At 46.8% G+C, this 16,276-nt stretch overlaps 1 protein-coding gene across 6 annotated transcripts in view; it reads left to right on the top strand.

Annotated features, from left to right (window-relative positions):
* Nucleotides 1-16,276, top strand: part of MEFV (MEFV innate immuity regulator, pyrin) — a 125,157-nt gene that overhangs the window by 91,140 nt on the left and 17,741 nt on the right. For all 6 annotated transcript variants that reach the window (XM_033947305.1, XM_033947304.1, XM_033947310.1 and 3 more), the window contains one exon: nt 4,279-4,308. In XM_033947305.1, the coding sequence (XP_033803196.1) occupies nt 4,279-4,308 (30 nt within the window). The remainder of the gene's footprint in view (nt 1-4,278; nt 4,309-16,276) is intronic.

The raw sequence follows: 16,276 nt of genomic DNA on the forward strand, positions 1-16,276 counted from the left end.
CTCAATGCAACCTCATGTGGCAAACACGTGCTGCAAAAGAAGCACTTCAAAAAACTTCTTTAAGACCAAATCCACCCAGCAGTCCTGAGAATCTTTTAGCATCACTCAGCATTCACTTGGGAAAGCAGTACGCTTGGTCACCTGAGCCACCACCAAATCCACCTTTGGCTGTTACATAAGATACATAAGATACATAAGCAATGCCTCTGCCGGGTCAGACCTGAGGTTCATCGTGCCCAGCAGTCCGCTCATGCGGCGGCCCAACAGGTCCAGGACCTGCATAATAATCCTCTATCTATACCCCTCTATCCCCTTTTCCAACAGGAAATTGTCCAATCCTTTCTTAAACCCCAGTACCGTACTCTGCCCTATTACATCCTCTGGAAGCGCATTCCAAGTGTCCACCACCCGCTGAGTAAAGAAAAACTTCCTAGCATTTGTTTTGAATCTATCCCCTTCCAATTTTTCCGAATGCCCTCTTGTTCTTTTATGTTTTGAAAGTTTGAAGAATCTGTCTCTCTCCACTCTCTCTATGCCCTTCATGATCTTGTAGGTCTCTATCATGTCTCCTCTGAGTCTCCGCTTTTCCAGGGAGAAGAGCTCCAGCTTCTCCAGTCTTTCTGTGTATGAAAGGTTTTCCATGCCCTTAATCATTCGTGTCGCTCTCCTCTGGACCCTCTCAAGTATTGCCATATCCTTCTTAAGGTGCGGTGACCAATACTGAACACAGTACTCCAGGTGCGGGCGCACCATTGCCCGATACAACGGGCAATGGTTCAAAAAGCTGCTGAAAATCTGGTGTCATAGGATAAAGCTTAGCCATTGTTTTAGCTTAAAGAAACTTTCAGAAGTCTCCCAGTGCTCAGTAACCAGAGCAGAGATGTCTGGATGTGAAGGAAAGAAGGATGTCAGAGTATTAGAATGACTTATGATGGTACATTGAGATGTGGAGGGCTGAACCTCCAAGTTCAATTCTTTTATGATGTCTACTAAAAAATGGTGAACAGAGGTTTTCAATGGATGCGAATGTCTCAATCCATCATCCTTTTTCTGGAGCCATAAGGTAACCTTGACTCACTTTTGTTGGGGCATTCCTACCAACCTAGCCAATTTCCTCTTTGCGATCCCAACAGGATGCAACTTCATAGGCCAGCTACCTTGAGGACGGAGGACCAGCATCAGTGTCGAGCAGCAGCATCGGGAGGGAGGAAGTGCTTTTTTTGGATCGTGAAGAGTGATCACTTTTTTTGTGCATTGGGAAGCCATGTCAGAGCATCAGTCACTCTGCTAGTTTACATAGTTTATAGATCTCCAACCTCTTGATGACCACCCCAGACTATAGGACGTTCAGAAAAGAAATAAAAACCACACTCTTCAAGAAATTCCTGAAGCAGCAATAACATCACGACCGTTTAGTAACTCTAAAACTGACATTTGATCTACCCATTACTGCACTAATAATAACAAAAGAACTTCCACTATGACCACCTATTAACTCTTTTACAAACCACCTCACCCTCAACAACCCGCTAAATGTTTATAAGATCTACAACTTACCTCTCTTGCTAATCATTGTAACTCTGTTTTTTTTTTTAAATTAACCTTTTGTAATCCGCCTTGAACCGCAAGGTAATGGCGGAATAGAAATCCCTAATGTAATGTAATGTAATATTAATGTGCTTATTTGCATGGTCAGATCAGAGAATGAGCGATCATCTGGAAAACTACATAGTGAGCCATTTTCTGCATCTGGTTGGTAAATTTGATCGTTGCTAAACCAGTCAGAACTGGTTAGTGAGTATTGTTAGATGATTGCTGACTTTAGTGCACCTGGCCCTCAGACACTATTACCCCAATATTCCTCTTCTGTGCTATGCATATCAGCTTCTCTCCTCCTATTGTACTGTATATAGCTCCTTTGATGCATTTTGGGTGCAGAAATCCACTCTGCATTTCTTTGCATTAAAGCTTAACTGCCAAGCTTTAGCCCACTTGAGTGGTGGCACCCGGAAGTTATGCGGCTGAGTATTTATCTGTTTACAGCACTTTCTAACCTACACAATCTCCACAGTTGGCGGCTAGCAATCAGAACACTCATAATTAAAGAGGACATACATCAACATTAATAATAAAATAGGACAATTGAGCGTAACTGAACTTAAACCATCTTTTGTATTACAAATATTTTTTGTTCTTTAAGTAGGAGTTAAACCATTGAAGTACTGATCTGCTCAGACATATGGATTCTAATTGACTAATTAAGATTCCATGGTCAGCAGTATCGTTTGCTGCCAATACTGTATATCTAAGGTGACTAGAAGAAATCAATCAATTTTGTCAAATCCTTTTCTTATTGAGTCCAATAAAGAAATCAGAAATCTCAGTACAATGATTTGATCTAAAACCAAATTGATTTAAATTATATTCATTGCTATACCTGCAGAATTAAACCAGGCAAAGTTAGGACTGCTATTTAAGTAGTTCTAAATATTGCTAGTGTCTGCATAACTTCTGGGAGTTCCCCAATCCCCCTGGACAGTGGTGCGACAGTCAGAGGAGATATTCAGCTGCACTACCAGGAGATTCTCTTGCACATTGAAGTCCTTCTGGATATCAGGTTCTATAGGTTAATGCATACCATACAGTAAAAGCAGGCCTGGGTTAACCTGTTCTTTATGACTTGGAGTCAGGGTCCAACCCTATTGTTCAATGAACAGTGGTATCTCAGTATGTGAGAGTACAGTTTTATAGAAATGACCACAAGGAAACTAGAGGAGGTAATCTTGTTCTAAAGTCCTGCTTTCACGATGAATAATGCAGTTACCACAAATTCTTATCAGATTAAGACTGATTTTATCCTAATATATATGCATCAGCTTTAAAAAGGGTAACAAAGTATAAAGTCAGTCCAGGTTCAGCTTCTGGGATGGGAATCAGTAAATAGGGACCAGTGACAATTCTAAGGCTTTTTTCAAAGCCATTAAATTGACAATGAAAGCACCCTCCTTTGGTCATAAAAGAATATGTGATGTTTCACAACTTGCTTTCTTTTAGCTATGTATGCTGGAAGTGTCCCAGAAATGTGTATATTTTCATCTGTGTGTTTTGCACAAAGTCAAATGCAGAGGTTCAAAGTGAATGTGTATGCTTTCGTTTTGTATATTAAGGCAAATGTACGTATTTGAAATGGTTCACACTGTTATCCGTAGACTTTTTTTTTCTTTACGTTATTTTTTTATTTAAATATTTTATTAATTATTCAATCTAAAAACAGTGCATAAAAGAATACATACAAATAATTTGAAAAACATCACTAACATCCATCCATAAATACATGAGAAAACATTTCCACCCCCCTCCCACCCACTCTGATTCCAAAGTATTCAATAAAACCATACAACAATACATATATACTTGTAATTAATAAGCAAATCCTAATTTAATATCCTCCCCACCGGATGTGCAAATCAAACCAGAAATAGGGAAATAAACCATTTAATTAGAATTGATAAAATTGGTCAATGGACCCCACATCAGTGCAAATAGTAAATTATTTCCTGCTTGTTCAGAATTCATTTTTCGTACTTATAACACAAACATAATGAATTCCAAAAAGTGAAATTTAATCATCAAAATTCTTCCAATTTTTAGTGACCATTTGCATGGCTACCCCAGTCATTATACCCAGTAATCTGCTCGTATGTCTATCTACTGGAGGAGTAGGAAATAACAACATCCCACAGATTACCGCTTCATACAACAGCAGAACCGCACTCTCCAAAATCAAATGAATATGTCCCCATACAAACTTCCAAAATTTGAGTATCAAAGGGCAATAGAACAACAGATGATCCAGTGTCCCTACGTCCAGATGATAGTGCCAACATCTATTAGATTTTGAACTATCTAGCTTTTGTAATCTAACAGGGGTCCAAAAACTATGCAACAAAAAAAAAAACATGTTTGTCTCATAGATGCTGACACTGTACATCTCATCCTCCCAGTCCAAATTTGTGGCCACAGACGCAGAAATCTGCTGCTTTATCTCAATGCTCCAAATGTCTTTAAGACCAGTTTTTGGTTTCTTATTCAAAAATTCAGATATTAATTTATACCACTTGGCTGCCTGATGCCCTAGCAAATCTGTCCGGAAGCATAGACCCGGCAAGCTATACTGATCCTTTAAATTTTGCCAATCAGGGAACCCTTATTGAATGGCCTGCTTCAACTGCATTATTTATCCCTCCTTTCTGATTGCTGTTTTCTCTTTGTTTTTAGAATTGTGGATGGAATATGGCAGATATGCAGGTAATTGAATTTGATAATTAACTAACTGCATAATGTCCAGAATGATCTGCTGATTCTTTCCAAGTGTAGCCCCACAATACAGACACCTAGAGAGGACACTTGAGATAATTTTCTCAAGTGCCCTCTCAATGGATTTGTTTCCTATATAACATGACAGGGTCATGTAAAGGAGTATAAAATATGAAGAGACTCTTCAGTATCAAAATACATTTGTTGCACAATCCTCATAATGATTTCAAGAATAGTGTGTCTAGCATATTTTTTTTTAGTATCAACATTTTATTGAAAGTTTTCAAGAAATATACAGCAAAATGATAAATACAGAAAACAATATCAATACATTGTTAAGCTGCAAACTCATAGATCAGAGATATAAGGAGTCAGATGAAGTTGACTTTTAAAGCCTTACGGAATGCATCAAGAGGAGCCCAAGTCCTAGTAAAGCTGGAGATGTTATTTTGTTTAAATGCTATTATTTCTTCGTATTTTCTGATGGTGCAAAGATGATTCCACCATTCATAGAAGTTGTTTAGAGTTTTCTTTTCAATTGTAGAGAATATGATGAGTAGCTAAAGCAACCATAATATCAAAAATATTTTTGAATGGTGGTAGTATAGAGATATCTGGGTTTGAAGAACACAGTATGATGGATTTATAAGACATAGGCAGATTGTTGTTCAAGTGAATTATAGAGAGAATTCTTGTCCATATGTCCAATCAGTAAATTTGAAGATTAGGACATGCAAAAAGGAGATGTAGGAAAGTTCCAGGTTGCTGAAGGCAAGACCAACAAAGCTCTGCAGAGGATGAATGTAAACACTTGGCTATTTTAGTAGGAGACTGGCAGGCCTTATGCATAATGAAGTACGTACATTGACAAATAGATGCTGACATAGTAGGTCAGGCTGAAGAAGACCAATTTATTATCCCAGGACAAGCAGGCATGATATTCTCACATGTGGGTGACGTCATCTACGGAGCCCCGATGCGGAAGCATTTTCAAGCAAACTTGATTGAAGATTTAAGTTTGCTCTGCTGCTCCACGCATGCGTGCCTTCCTGCTCCACTAGGGGGTGCATCCCCTCGTGGTCTCCAGTTCAAAATTTTCCGCGAGCCTAGAAGACGTGTTTTTCAGGCTCTGCCCCAACTGCCTTCTAGCACCGCGATTTTTTCTTGTTTTTTCACGATTAAGTCGCTGTGCGCGAATTCTTTACTCTTTTACTTGATTCCTGCTTCGTTTTCGACGACCCGGAGGCTTCCGGGTCCCCGTGGCCGCGTGGCTAATCGAGCCGCGGCTACTTTCGATTTAATGTCCCGGCCTCTGACCGGATTTAAAAAGTGCACCCGGTGCGAGCGGCTTCTTTCTCTCACAGATCCGCATCGCCGGTGCATCCTCTGTCTGGGGGCGGCTCATCCAACCGACTCCTGCCCCCAGTGCGCTATTTTCCAAAACCGGGCCCTCCGCCGAAGAAAAGCCCGCATGGCGGATCTCTTCACCCCGGACCAACCCTCCACCTCGGCCTCGAGGTCGGCCCCGGCCTCGGCCCCGGCCTTGACCTCGGCCCCGGAAACCTCAGCATCGCCTCGAGACTCGACCCCGAAGTCCTCGGGACAACAAAAAGCCTCGGCTCCGGGTAAGTCCCCTCTTCCCTCTTCAGGTTCTGTAACAGCGAAGAAGCCAACCTCGGGGACAGCGGCGACGCATGGCGGAAGCCCCATGCTTACAGCCCCGCCTAAGCCCTCCAAGCCTTCGGGCCGTGCCTCCACCACACGGGAATACTCTAATACGAGGTCGCCCCCGGTGGAGCGCACCGAGGCAGTGGACATGCCGTCAATGCTGTCCGTGCCCGTCTTCCAGGACCTACTCCGAGCGATGATCACGTCGGAGCTGTCCGCTGCAATGGCCCAGTTTCAATCGGCCTCGACCTCGAATGTGCCAGACCAGCCTGAGCCTCACACCGAACAACCTCGAGGAAAGGTGCGCAACCCTCGCCGCATCCCATCCTCCTCGGACTCCTCGCCGAGACGCCCGAGACGTTCCCCCTCCGCAGACCGCAGAGGGGCAAAACGTCGGGTTAGAACTACAGAAACCTCGAACCGCCGTACCTCCAAGAGGGCACGAGGTTCACCAACTCTACGAGGCCGTTCTCCCACACCTCGTACGGGACCACTAAGGGTGGCTGAGTTATCACTCTCCAACCCGCGCATCCTCCGAACTCCCCCTCGGACGCATTCTCCGAGGGAATCCGGATCAAGGTCACCAATCCGACATCGATCGGTACCCCTAACCCCGGCATCGTCTCCGAGGGGCTCCTCGAGACGCCGAAGATCGACAACCCCGGAACACTCTCACAGTGCTTCCCCAATCTCGGAGCATGGATCAGAGCATGAACCTCGATACTCGAGGGAAGCCTCCTTATCCTTCTCCAACCGACGAAGGTCTCGTTCCCCGACCCCGCACGGGGCCCCGGGGACATCTCGCCCATCCTTCACTCGCTTTGTCCAAGACATGGGCCACGCATTGGACTTAGACCTCCAGTCCGACTCCAGATACTCTAAGGAATACCTGGCGGAGCTGGATATGCCATCACTGCCCAGAGAGTCCCTTCGCTTACCACCTAACCCGGTACTCCAACAGGCCTTCTTCAGGAACCTGGAGACCCCCTACATGGTCACGGCCGTACCCTCCAAAATGGAGGCCAAGTACCGCACAGTACCTTACCCGGGATTCGAGCAACCACAGCTCTCCCACCAATCGCTGCTAGTAGAATCCTCCTTGAAAAAGGCTCACCCGTCCCGGGTCTCAGCAGCGGTCCCCCCAGGCCGAGAAGGCCGAACCCTGGACAAGTTCGGCAGGAGGCTATACCAAAACGCAATGATGGCCTCTAGGGTGCAAAGCTACACTTTCACCTTCACATCATACCTCAAACACCTCATTGGACTATTGAGAGCCTTTGAGATTGACCTACCGGCCTCCCGACAGGGAACGTTCGGCCTGCTCTTAGAGTCCCTCTCCAACCTGCGCCTTCATCTATTCCACGCGGCCTACGATGGCTTCGAACTCTCCTCCAGAGAAGCAGCCTTCGCTATCGCCATGCGCCGACTAGCTTGGCTGCGCCTGGTCGACATGGACCCCAACTTACAGGACCCCAACTTACAGGTTGGCTAACCTCCCCTGCGTGGGAAAGGAATTGTTCGATGACACTATCGAGGCGGCGACAAAACGCCTCTCCGAACATGAACGCTCGTTTGCCTCCCTTGTCCGGCAAAAGCCCAAACCGCCAGCGTCCAGGCCATACAGGGCCCCTCCGCGCCGCTACCCACAAAAGTCCACCCCTGCTTTCTCGCGGCCCCCACCCAGACGTCCGCAAACCCACCACAGGGCCATGCCCAAGTCTCAACCACCCGCGAACACCAAACCATCCCCGTCCTTTTGACGGGACACGCGGAAGGGGGCGGGCCCCCTCCGCCATAGTCCCAGGCCTCCTTCCCATCGGGGGTCGACTCAAAGCCTTTTACCCTCGCTGGGAACAAATCACGTCGGACGCATGGGTCCTTGGCGTGATCTCATCAGGGTACTCTCTCAACTTTCGGGCCATTCCCCCAGACAATCCACCAAGGAATTGCCCTCCCAACCGGACTCAGCTACCTCTACTCCTCTCCGAGGCTCGAGACCTGCTCCGCCTGAGAGCAGTGGAGAAGGTCCCCCCCGACCAACGGGGGAAGGGCTTCTACTCCCGTTACTTCCTGGTACCGAAAAAAACGGGAGACCTACGCCCAATACTAGACTTGAGACGCCTCAACAAATTCCTGGTACGGGAAAAGTTTCGGATGCTCTCACTACCAACACTCTACCCCCTGATCGACGAGGGCGACTGGCTCTGCTCCCTCGATCTCAAGGAGGCGTACACACATGTCCCAGTGCACCCCGCTCACCGCAAGTTCTTGCGTTTCCAGGTAGGGGACTGGCACCTACAATACCGAGTCCTCCCCTTCGGACTAGCATCATCACCTCGGGTCTTCACCAAGTGCCTCGTGGTGGTAGCAGCAACCTTACGTTCCCAGGGCCTCCAGGTATTCCCCTACCTGGACGACTGGCTAATCAAAGCCCCGTCCAAGGAAGGGGTTATCTCAGCGACCCAACAGACTATTACCTACCTACAAAGTCTGGGGTTCGAAATAAACTTCCCAAAATCTCAACTACGCCCCTCGCAGTCCCTACAGTTCATCGGGGCCACGCTGGACACGGTTCGCCTCCGTTCCTTCCTCCCCCCTCCGCGCCTGGAGGCGTTAGTAAGTCTGAGCCGAAGGATCTCTCGGCTGACCTCAGTATCAGCTCGACAGATGATGACCCTCCTGGGCCACATGGCCTCCACCGTCCATGTCACACCCTTCGCCCGCCTCCATCTGAGAATCCCTCAATGGACCCTGGCGTCTCAATGGCGTCAAGACCGGGACCCGATCGACCGCTCCGTGACAGTGACTCCTTCATTGCAACGATCGCTCCGCTGGTGGGCCGACTCTTCAAATCTTTCCAAAGGTTTGCTCTTCCTCACCCCACCCCACAGCAAGGTACTCACCACGGACTCGTCGGAGTACGCTTGGGGAACCCATCTGGACGGCCTACGCACCCAAGGAATGTGGTCAGCACAAGACCGTCACTGCCACATCAACGTGCTAGAACTTCGGGCCATCTACCTCGCAACTGTAGCCTTTCAACATCTGCTCCGCAACCGAGTGGTTCTCATACGAACCGACAACCAGGTAGCGATGTACTACATAAACAAACAAGGGGGCACAGGGTCTTGGCCCCTTTGTCGGGAAGCCCTGCGCCTCTGGAAATGGGCAATCTCCAACAACACCTTCCTTCGGGCGGTATACATACAAGGAGAACAAAACTGCCTGGCGGACAGACTCAGCCGCCTCCTCCAGCCACACGAGTGGTCACTACACTCTCAGGCACTACGAGGAGTGTTCGAACGGTGGGGGACGCCTCAAATAGACCTGTTCGCGTCCCCTCACAATCACAAGCTACCTCTCTTCTGCTCCCGGATATACTCCCCGGACCGGCTCGAGGCCGACGCCTTCCTCCTCAACTGGGAGGGAAGGTTCTTGTACGCGTTCCCGCTGTTTCCTCTGATACTGCGGACGCTTGTCCACCTGAAAACAGTACAAGCCACCCTGATCCTGATTGCCCCTCGCTGGCCACGCCAGCCGTGGTTTTCCCTGCTACTTCAACTCAGTGTCAGAGATCCACTGCCTCTGCCTCTGTTTCCCTCTCTACTGTCACAGGGTCAGGGTTCACTGTTACATCCCAATCTTCAGTCTCTTCATCTGAATGCTTGGTTTCTCTCCCCCTGACTGCTCTCCCCGTGTCTCAATCAGTCAAGGAGATATTGGAGGCCTCCAGAAAAACCTCAACGAGAACCTGCTACTCACAAAAGTGGACCAGATTCTCAACCTGGTGCTCCTCCCACAGCCAGGACCCGGTGTCGGTCCCCGTCCCCCTGGTCCTTGACTACCTACTTCAACTATCTCATTCCGGCCTAAAGACCAACTCCATTCGAGTACACCTCAGTGCAATTGCGGCCTTTCATCAGCCCCTGGAAGGGAAAGCCCTCTCGCTCCATCCCTTAGTCACTCGCTTCATGAAGGGTCTGCTAAACGTCCACCCCCCTCTCAAACCTCCCCCGGTGGTTTGGGACCTTAACGTGGTTCTGGCTCAACTAATGAAACCTCCATTTGAGCCATTAGACAAATGCCATCCAAAATTCCTCACTTGGAAGGTAATTTTCTTACTCGCGCTCACGTCCGCACGGCGGGTTAGTGAGCTACAAGCGCTGGTAGCGGACCCACCCTTCACGGTATTCCATCACGACAAGGTGGTACTCCGCACCCATCCAAAGTTCCTACCTAAAGTAGTGTCTGATTTCCATCTAAATCAGTCCATCGTCTTACCCGTGTTTTTTCCCAAGCCCCACTCTCACCCAGGAGAAGTGGCGCTCCACACTCTTGACTGCAAAAGAGCGTTGGCCTTTTACCTCCAACGCACTCAGCCACACCGGAAAGTCCCACAACTGTTTCTGTCCTTCGACCCAAACCGGTTAGGCCACCCAGTTTCCAAACGCACCTTATCCAACTGGTTGGCCGATTGCATCTCCTTTTGCTACGCTCAGACTGGTCTCGCGCTGCATGGTCGAGTAACGGGACACAAAGTCCGAGCGATGGCAGCCTCCGTAGCCTTCCTCAGGTCCACACCTATCGAGGAAATCTGCAAGGCTGCCACGTGGTCTTCGGTTCATACCTTCACCTTCCACTACTGTCTGGACTCCCTGTCCAGAAGCGATGGCCGGTTCGGCCAATCGGTATTGCGAAATCTATTTGCTTAAATTGCCAACTTCCCTCCATCCCTCTTCAGTAAGCTTGGAGGTCACCCACATGTGAGAATATCATGCCTGCTTGTCCTGGGATAAAGCACAGTTACTTACCGTAACAGGTGTTATCCAGGGACAGCAGGCATATATTCTCACAACCCACCCACCTCCCCGAGGTTGGCTTCTTGGCTAGTTAAGTGAACTGGAGACCACGAGGGGATGCACCCCCTAGTGGAGCAGGAAGGCACGCATGCGTGGAGCAGCAGAGCAAACTTAAATCTTCAATCAAGTTTGCTTGAAAATGCTTCCGCATCGGGGCTCCGTAGATGACGTCACCCACATGTGAGAATATATGCCTGCTGTCCCTGGATAACACCTGTTACGGTAAGTAACTGTGCTTTACTTCAGGTTTTAGATTCAATGCTTCAGTCCAAATATCATCAAAGGAGATTGCCTCTTCTCTTTCAAGTTCTCATAGAATACTATAGAGTGTTGCCGCTTTCTTGTTTCCATATGCTTAGCATATTTTTAATAAATTATTTTATGCATGGTTATTGCAAATTGAAAATGGCTCCAAAATTGGTGTGTAAGCATCAGAGTATAAGGCTTGATGATGGCCATTGATTGTGTGATCATATCAACGCTAAAGAGAATTCATTCTAATCTTTGCATTGTAGTGACTCTTTGCAGTAATTGTGCATTAAGGGGTCAGTTCTCTAACTAGGTGCTTTGAGGGTGGGCAGTAGGCACTCTTCCCTCCTAAGCTGCAAGGAAGCTGGCACATTGAGACCTCTGGCTCTGCACTGTAGCCACTGCTTTCCTAAACCAGGAGCAGAAGCAGGAAACTGAAACCTAGCCATCGTGGGACCTTCCTGCACCTACTCGTAGCTGCTAGTCCGCCCCTTCTGATATCACTTCTAGTTCTGGGGCAGAGCTGGCAGCTGTGGGTACCCACAGCTGCCAGCTCTGCCCCAAGAAGGTCCCACGATGGCTGGATTTCAATTTGCTACCATTGCTGCTGTTTCAAGAGAGTAGCAGTAGCATGGAGGTAAGAGGACAGGAAAATGGATGGAAGTGGGATGGAGGGGGAGAGAGAGAGAATTCTATGAGTGTCAGAGCATTTATCTTGCCGGCCTGCAGTAAAAACCTCTATCTTAGCTTTGAAAAAGTCAGTTTATATTAGTAATAGGAGAGATAATCCTTGTTTCTTCATGCTTTTTTTTTTAATTTAGTGTGTAATAACTTCTCTGTTAATGAGGACTTGATGGATTTTTTGAAGTGTCTGTGTTCTGCATATGTGAGAGAGACATAGCTTTCTATTAGCATTGACTGCACAATTAATCTGTACTAATCTGACTTGTTAGTTTTCTAATCAGTGTTCTAGCACCCACTGTAATGCTGTCTTTCCTAAGTAGTTGTGCAACTCGTAGAAATTACTGCTAGTATGGTATATGTTGCAGTTGCTCTATAACTATCTCCTGCAACAACATCGCCAAGATAATAGACACTATTCACCCCTCCGGCTCCAACCTGGATCCCCTATCCACCACGCCTCCTAGTGGTGGTGAAAGATGCTTTTGTAGACTCCATCCTTCCTTTCATCATCACATCTCTACAAACAGGCGTAATGCCCACAAACTGGAAGTTGTAACCAGACAGGCATCGTGCCCGACCTGGTTCCAGATAAAGTTCCTGCTAAGACACAAAAGAAAACCCGGAAGGGAATGGACAAGGATTGTTCTAGGGATGATTTTCAGGTTAACCACCAGGGGGAGCCTGAAATCTCCCAGGATCTCCTGGATGAGCACTATCTAGGTCATCACAGGAGGAGCCCAAGAGCCCCAGGCAGGTCTGCTGACTCAGGTAGAATAGGGCGTGCCCCTGGAGTACAAAAACCAGCAGCTGAGAGCAAGCAGACAGGCAGGCTAGGGAGAAGGTTCAGACCTTTCCTCCCTGAGAGTCTCCTCGGGCCAAGCAGGGACGATACAACCTCACCTATGGAGGTGCAGGAGGCCGGAGAAATGCTGGAGGAAGTCTATTTTGATGCTGATCTTCCCATGGAACTTGACAACCTACCTGAGGAAATGAGTCCTTGTGAAGAAGCCATGGAGGTTGGTCTTTCCATCAGCTGCAAGTCCTAATTGGCAGAAACAGTGAGTGTGTTTTCAGCTCCTTGTGATTGAAAGTGACTGTGTGCTGAAACTGTTCCTTTTGGGATTTTGCTTTGTTTTTCTTTTGTTTTGTTTTTGAAGCTGAAGGTGTCAGTTTTGGGAGAGGTTTGCTGTTACCTGGGAGGGCATTTTTGTAGGCTATATGGTAGCTAAGTGAATGCAAACCTGTGACACTCTCCTTTGCCTGGCAGTTTAGTGTAGGGCTGCCAGAGGCTTCACTATAGGAGCACTGTGTACAGTGAATCCAGTGACTTGAACTCTATTTTGTACTACACTGTATAACCTGTTTGGGAGCAGGTTGCCTTGAGTTCTGAGGTGAGACTAAACCTCAGAGGGGTGAAATAAGGAAAGCAGCTGAACTTTATATTTGAACTGTTTTGTTGCTCTTTCTTTTGATTTTGGACTGCTTGAAGATTTATGGTTTATTTACCTGTTTGTTGGGATTCATGATTTTCCTGATTTTTTATGTTTGGAAAGAATAAACCTGAGGCATTCTGATTTAGAATCTTTTTGGAACATTGTGGTTTTTGATTTTCTATTGGTGTCAGTCCAAGCCTGCAGGGTGACTCCAGTCCGGGTCACACGCAAGTGCTATTATTTCTTGTAACCACTGAGGGGTGCTGTTGAGTCCCGAGTAGACCACAGTACCGGTTACAAAGTCAGCGGTCATCAGACCGATCTTGAAAAAACTAACGCTTGACCCTAACATGCCCAGCAACTTCAGACCTGTCTCCAACCTACATTCATCTCCAAGATCCTGGAAAAAACAGTGTTAAACCAATTACACTCCTTCATCGATGAACAAGGAGCCCTATCCACCTTCCAATCGGGATTCAGGAAATTGCATAGTACTGAAACCATCATTCTTGACATAATTGAAGACTGCTGGAAACTCATGGATAAGGGTAATGATGTCCTTCTGGTGCTGCTGGATCTCAGCTCGATGTTCAGCACTATTGATCATCCTCTCCTCATTGCATGGCTCTCTAAAATTGGGATCCGAGACATTGCGCTACCATGGTTCACCTCCTTCCCGAATAACAGATCCCAAAGCGTTCTGCTCAACGACGCACTATCAGAACCAAAACTGATCAAATACAGTGTTCCGCAGGGGGCTCAGCTGTCCCACCTATTATTCAATCTCTATGTTAAACTTGCCTAGACATAGCCCGCAAATATCAAATACAGATTCACTCCTTCACGGATGACATACAACTGTACCTACCACTAAAAGAAGCCTGTGAAGCCTAGATTGCGAAACTCCTAAACTGTCTCTCTGAAATCAAAAACTGGATGACAATCAACAAATTACAAATAAATGCCTCCAAAACAGAACTCCTTTGGATGCACAAAGAACGCTGCAACCGCACCCGTCCCTTGCTGCACTGGGACTTGACTACCACAATTGCAAAATACCAAGCGCGCAACCTAGGAATACTTCTTGACTGCAACCTGTCGCTTTCCAACCATATTTCTCAGATGATATCTTTCTCATTTTACTACCTGTGACAACTCTGAAAAATAAGTAACTACTTTTCAGAGTCTGACTTCACCCAACTCGCTCTTGCCCATGTTCTTTCCGTGATTAAAATGGCTGCTGAGACTTCCAGCAGCAGTCTTTGTGGGCTGCCATGGAGCCTTGCAAGACTACTGCTAGTAGCCACATGCATTGAGCTCAAAAGACTTCAGGGGGACCTGCCGGTGTGCTGCTATGATTTTAATCGATGTCGAAGAGGACTGCCGAGGTCCACCCAATCTTAGCTCAGGCCTTTCGCCTGTCCCATCACCACCAATCCAATTCCTACCTGGAGTCCTGCACAGCCGCAGTCAGCCACCTTCAGCACCACACAAGCAGTCTTTGGTGGCGCGTAAGTCACGGGCTTTTTGGTTTTCATCTGTGCTGGGCTGGGGTTGTTCATCCTCCAGCAGCTTCGCAACTGTCTCTGTATCTCCCCGCAGGCCACTGCTAAGTTCTGTAAGCTGAGGCAGCAGGTTTACAGTTGTCTGTGTCTCTTTCCCTGTGGCTAAGTTCTTTTCCCCTGGTAGCTTTGAGGTTGTATTGCCGAGCAGCCTGCCTCACCGTCACAACCTCCATTTTTTCCCTTTGAGGGACATGAGAAAAGATCTGTCCAGCCCAGAGTAGGAACAATCATTGAAAGCCATCACTCTCTAATAGGAAGAAAGGAGAAGAAGCAAGACCAAAAACAACATCCAGAAAGCTTGTTCAAACCAGGTGCATTTTTCTCTTCCCATCTCCAGGCTGACAAATTTTTGCTTCTTGTGTATGCAAATCTTGGGAGGTCCTGTAATCCCAGATGTAATGTTAATATATTCCAATGTTGCTGAATTACTTTCCTGATTTGTAATGCTTGTTTTGAATATGGCATAACACATACCATACTCCTATCTACATCTTTATTCTCTGATTGGGTAAGTAACCAATCTCTATTAGCGTTCTTAGCTCATCGGGTAAGATTTGCCTATTTGCGGATGATATCAAAATCTGCAATAGAGTAGACACGCCGGATTGTGTGAATAACATGAATAACATTCGCAGCTGTAAACTGTAGGACCTACAGTTTACAGCTGCGAATGTGCCTTGAAGGAGCCGAGTGTGTTGCGAAGTGTTTTCTTCAAGAGGCATGAAATAAGCCTGGAATGCCTAAACTTTGGCCCTGAAGCAGCGGACAAAAACACAGCTCCGCGAAACGCTGGCCGCGTCGGCATTTTCTAAGATTAAGCACTGCTTTGAGTTAAGTAATGTACCAGTCACTTTTTTCAGTTGAATGGAGTAGTGCATAAGAATTTGATAAAAAAAAGTTTAAAACAAATTAAAAAGATAAATAATTGAAAATATGAGAACCTACAATAACTGTTTATAGTGTGTGATTCTGATCGTATACACCACTTGGGTTAGTCTAGTTTATTTAGCTAAAATTTAATGCCAAGAAATGCATTTGGGCTTCAAAAACCAGAGGGAACGGTACAGTTTAGGGGGTGAAGAACTTATGTGCATGATGGAAGAGTGGGACTTGGGTGTGATTGTATGTGATGATCTTAAGGTGGTCAAACAGGTTGAAAAGGTGATGGCGAAAGCTAGAAGGATGCTAGGTTGCATAGGGAGAGGTATGGCCAGTAGGAAAAAGGAGGTATTGATGCCTCTGTATAAGACTCTGGTGAGACCTCATTTAGAATATTGTGTACAATTCTGAAGGCCGCACCTTCAAAAATATATAAAAAGGATGGAGTCGGTCCAGAGGAAGGCTACTATAATGGTGTGTGGTCTTCATGATAAGGCGTATGGGGACAGACTTAAAGATCTCAATCTGTATACTTTGGAGGAAAGGCGGGAGAGGGGAGATATGATATGAAAGGAAACTGCAATGAGAGGGCATAGGATTAAGTAAGAGGTGATAGGCTCTG

The sequence above is a fragment of the Geotrypetes seraphini genome, chromosome 5 (genome assembly GCF_902459505.1).
Source record: "Geotrypetes seraphini chromosome 5, aGeoSer1.1, whole genome shotgun sequence".
Taxonomy (NCBI): Eukaryota; Metazoa; Chordata; class Amphibia; order Gymnophiona; family Dermophiidae; genus Geotrypetes; species Geotrypetes seraphini.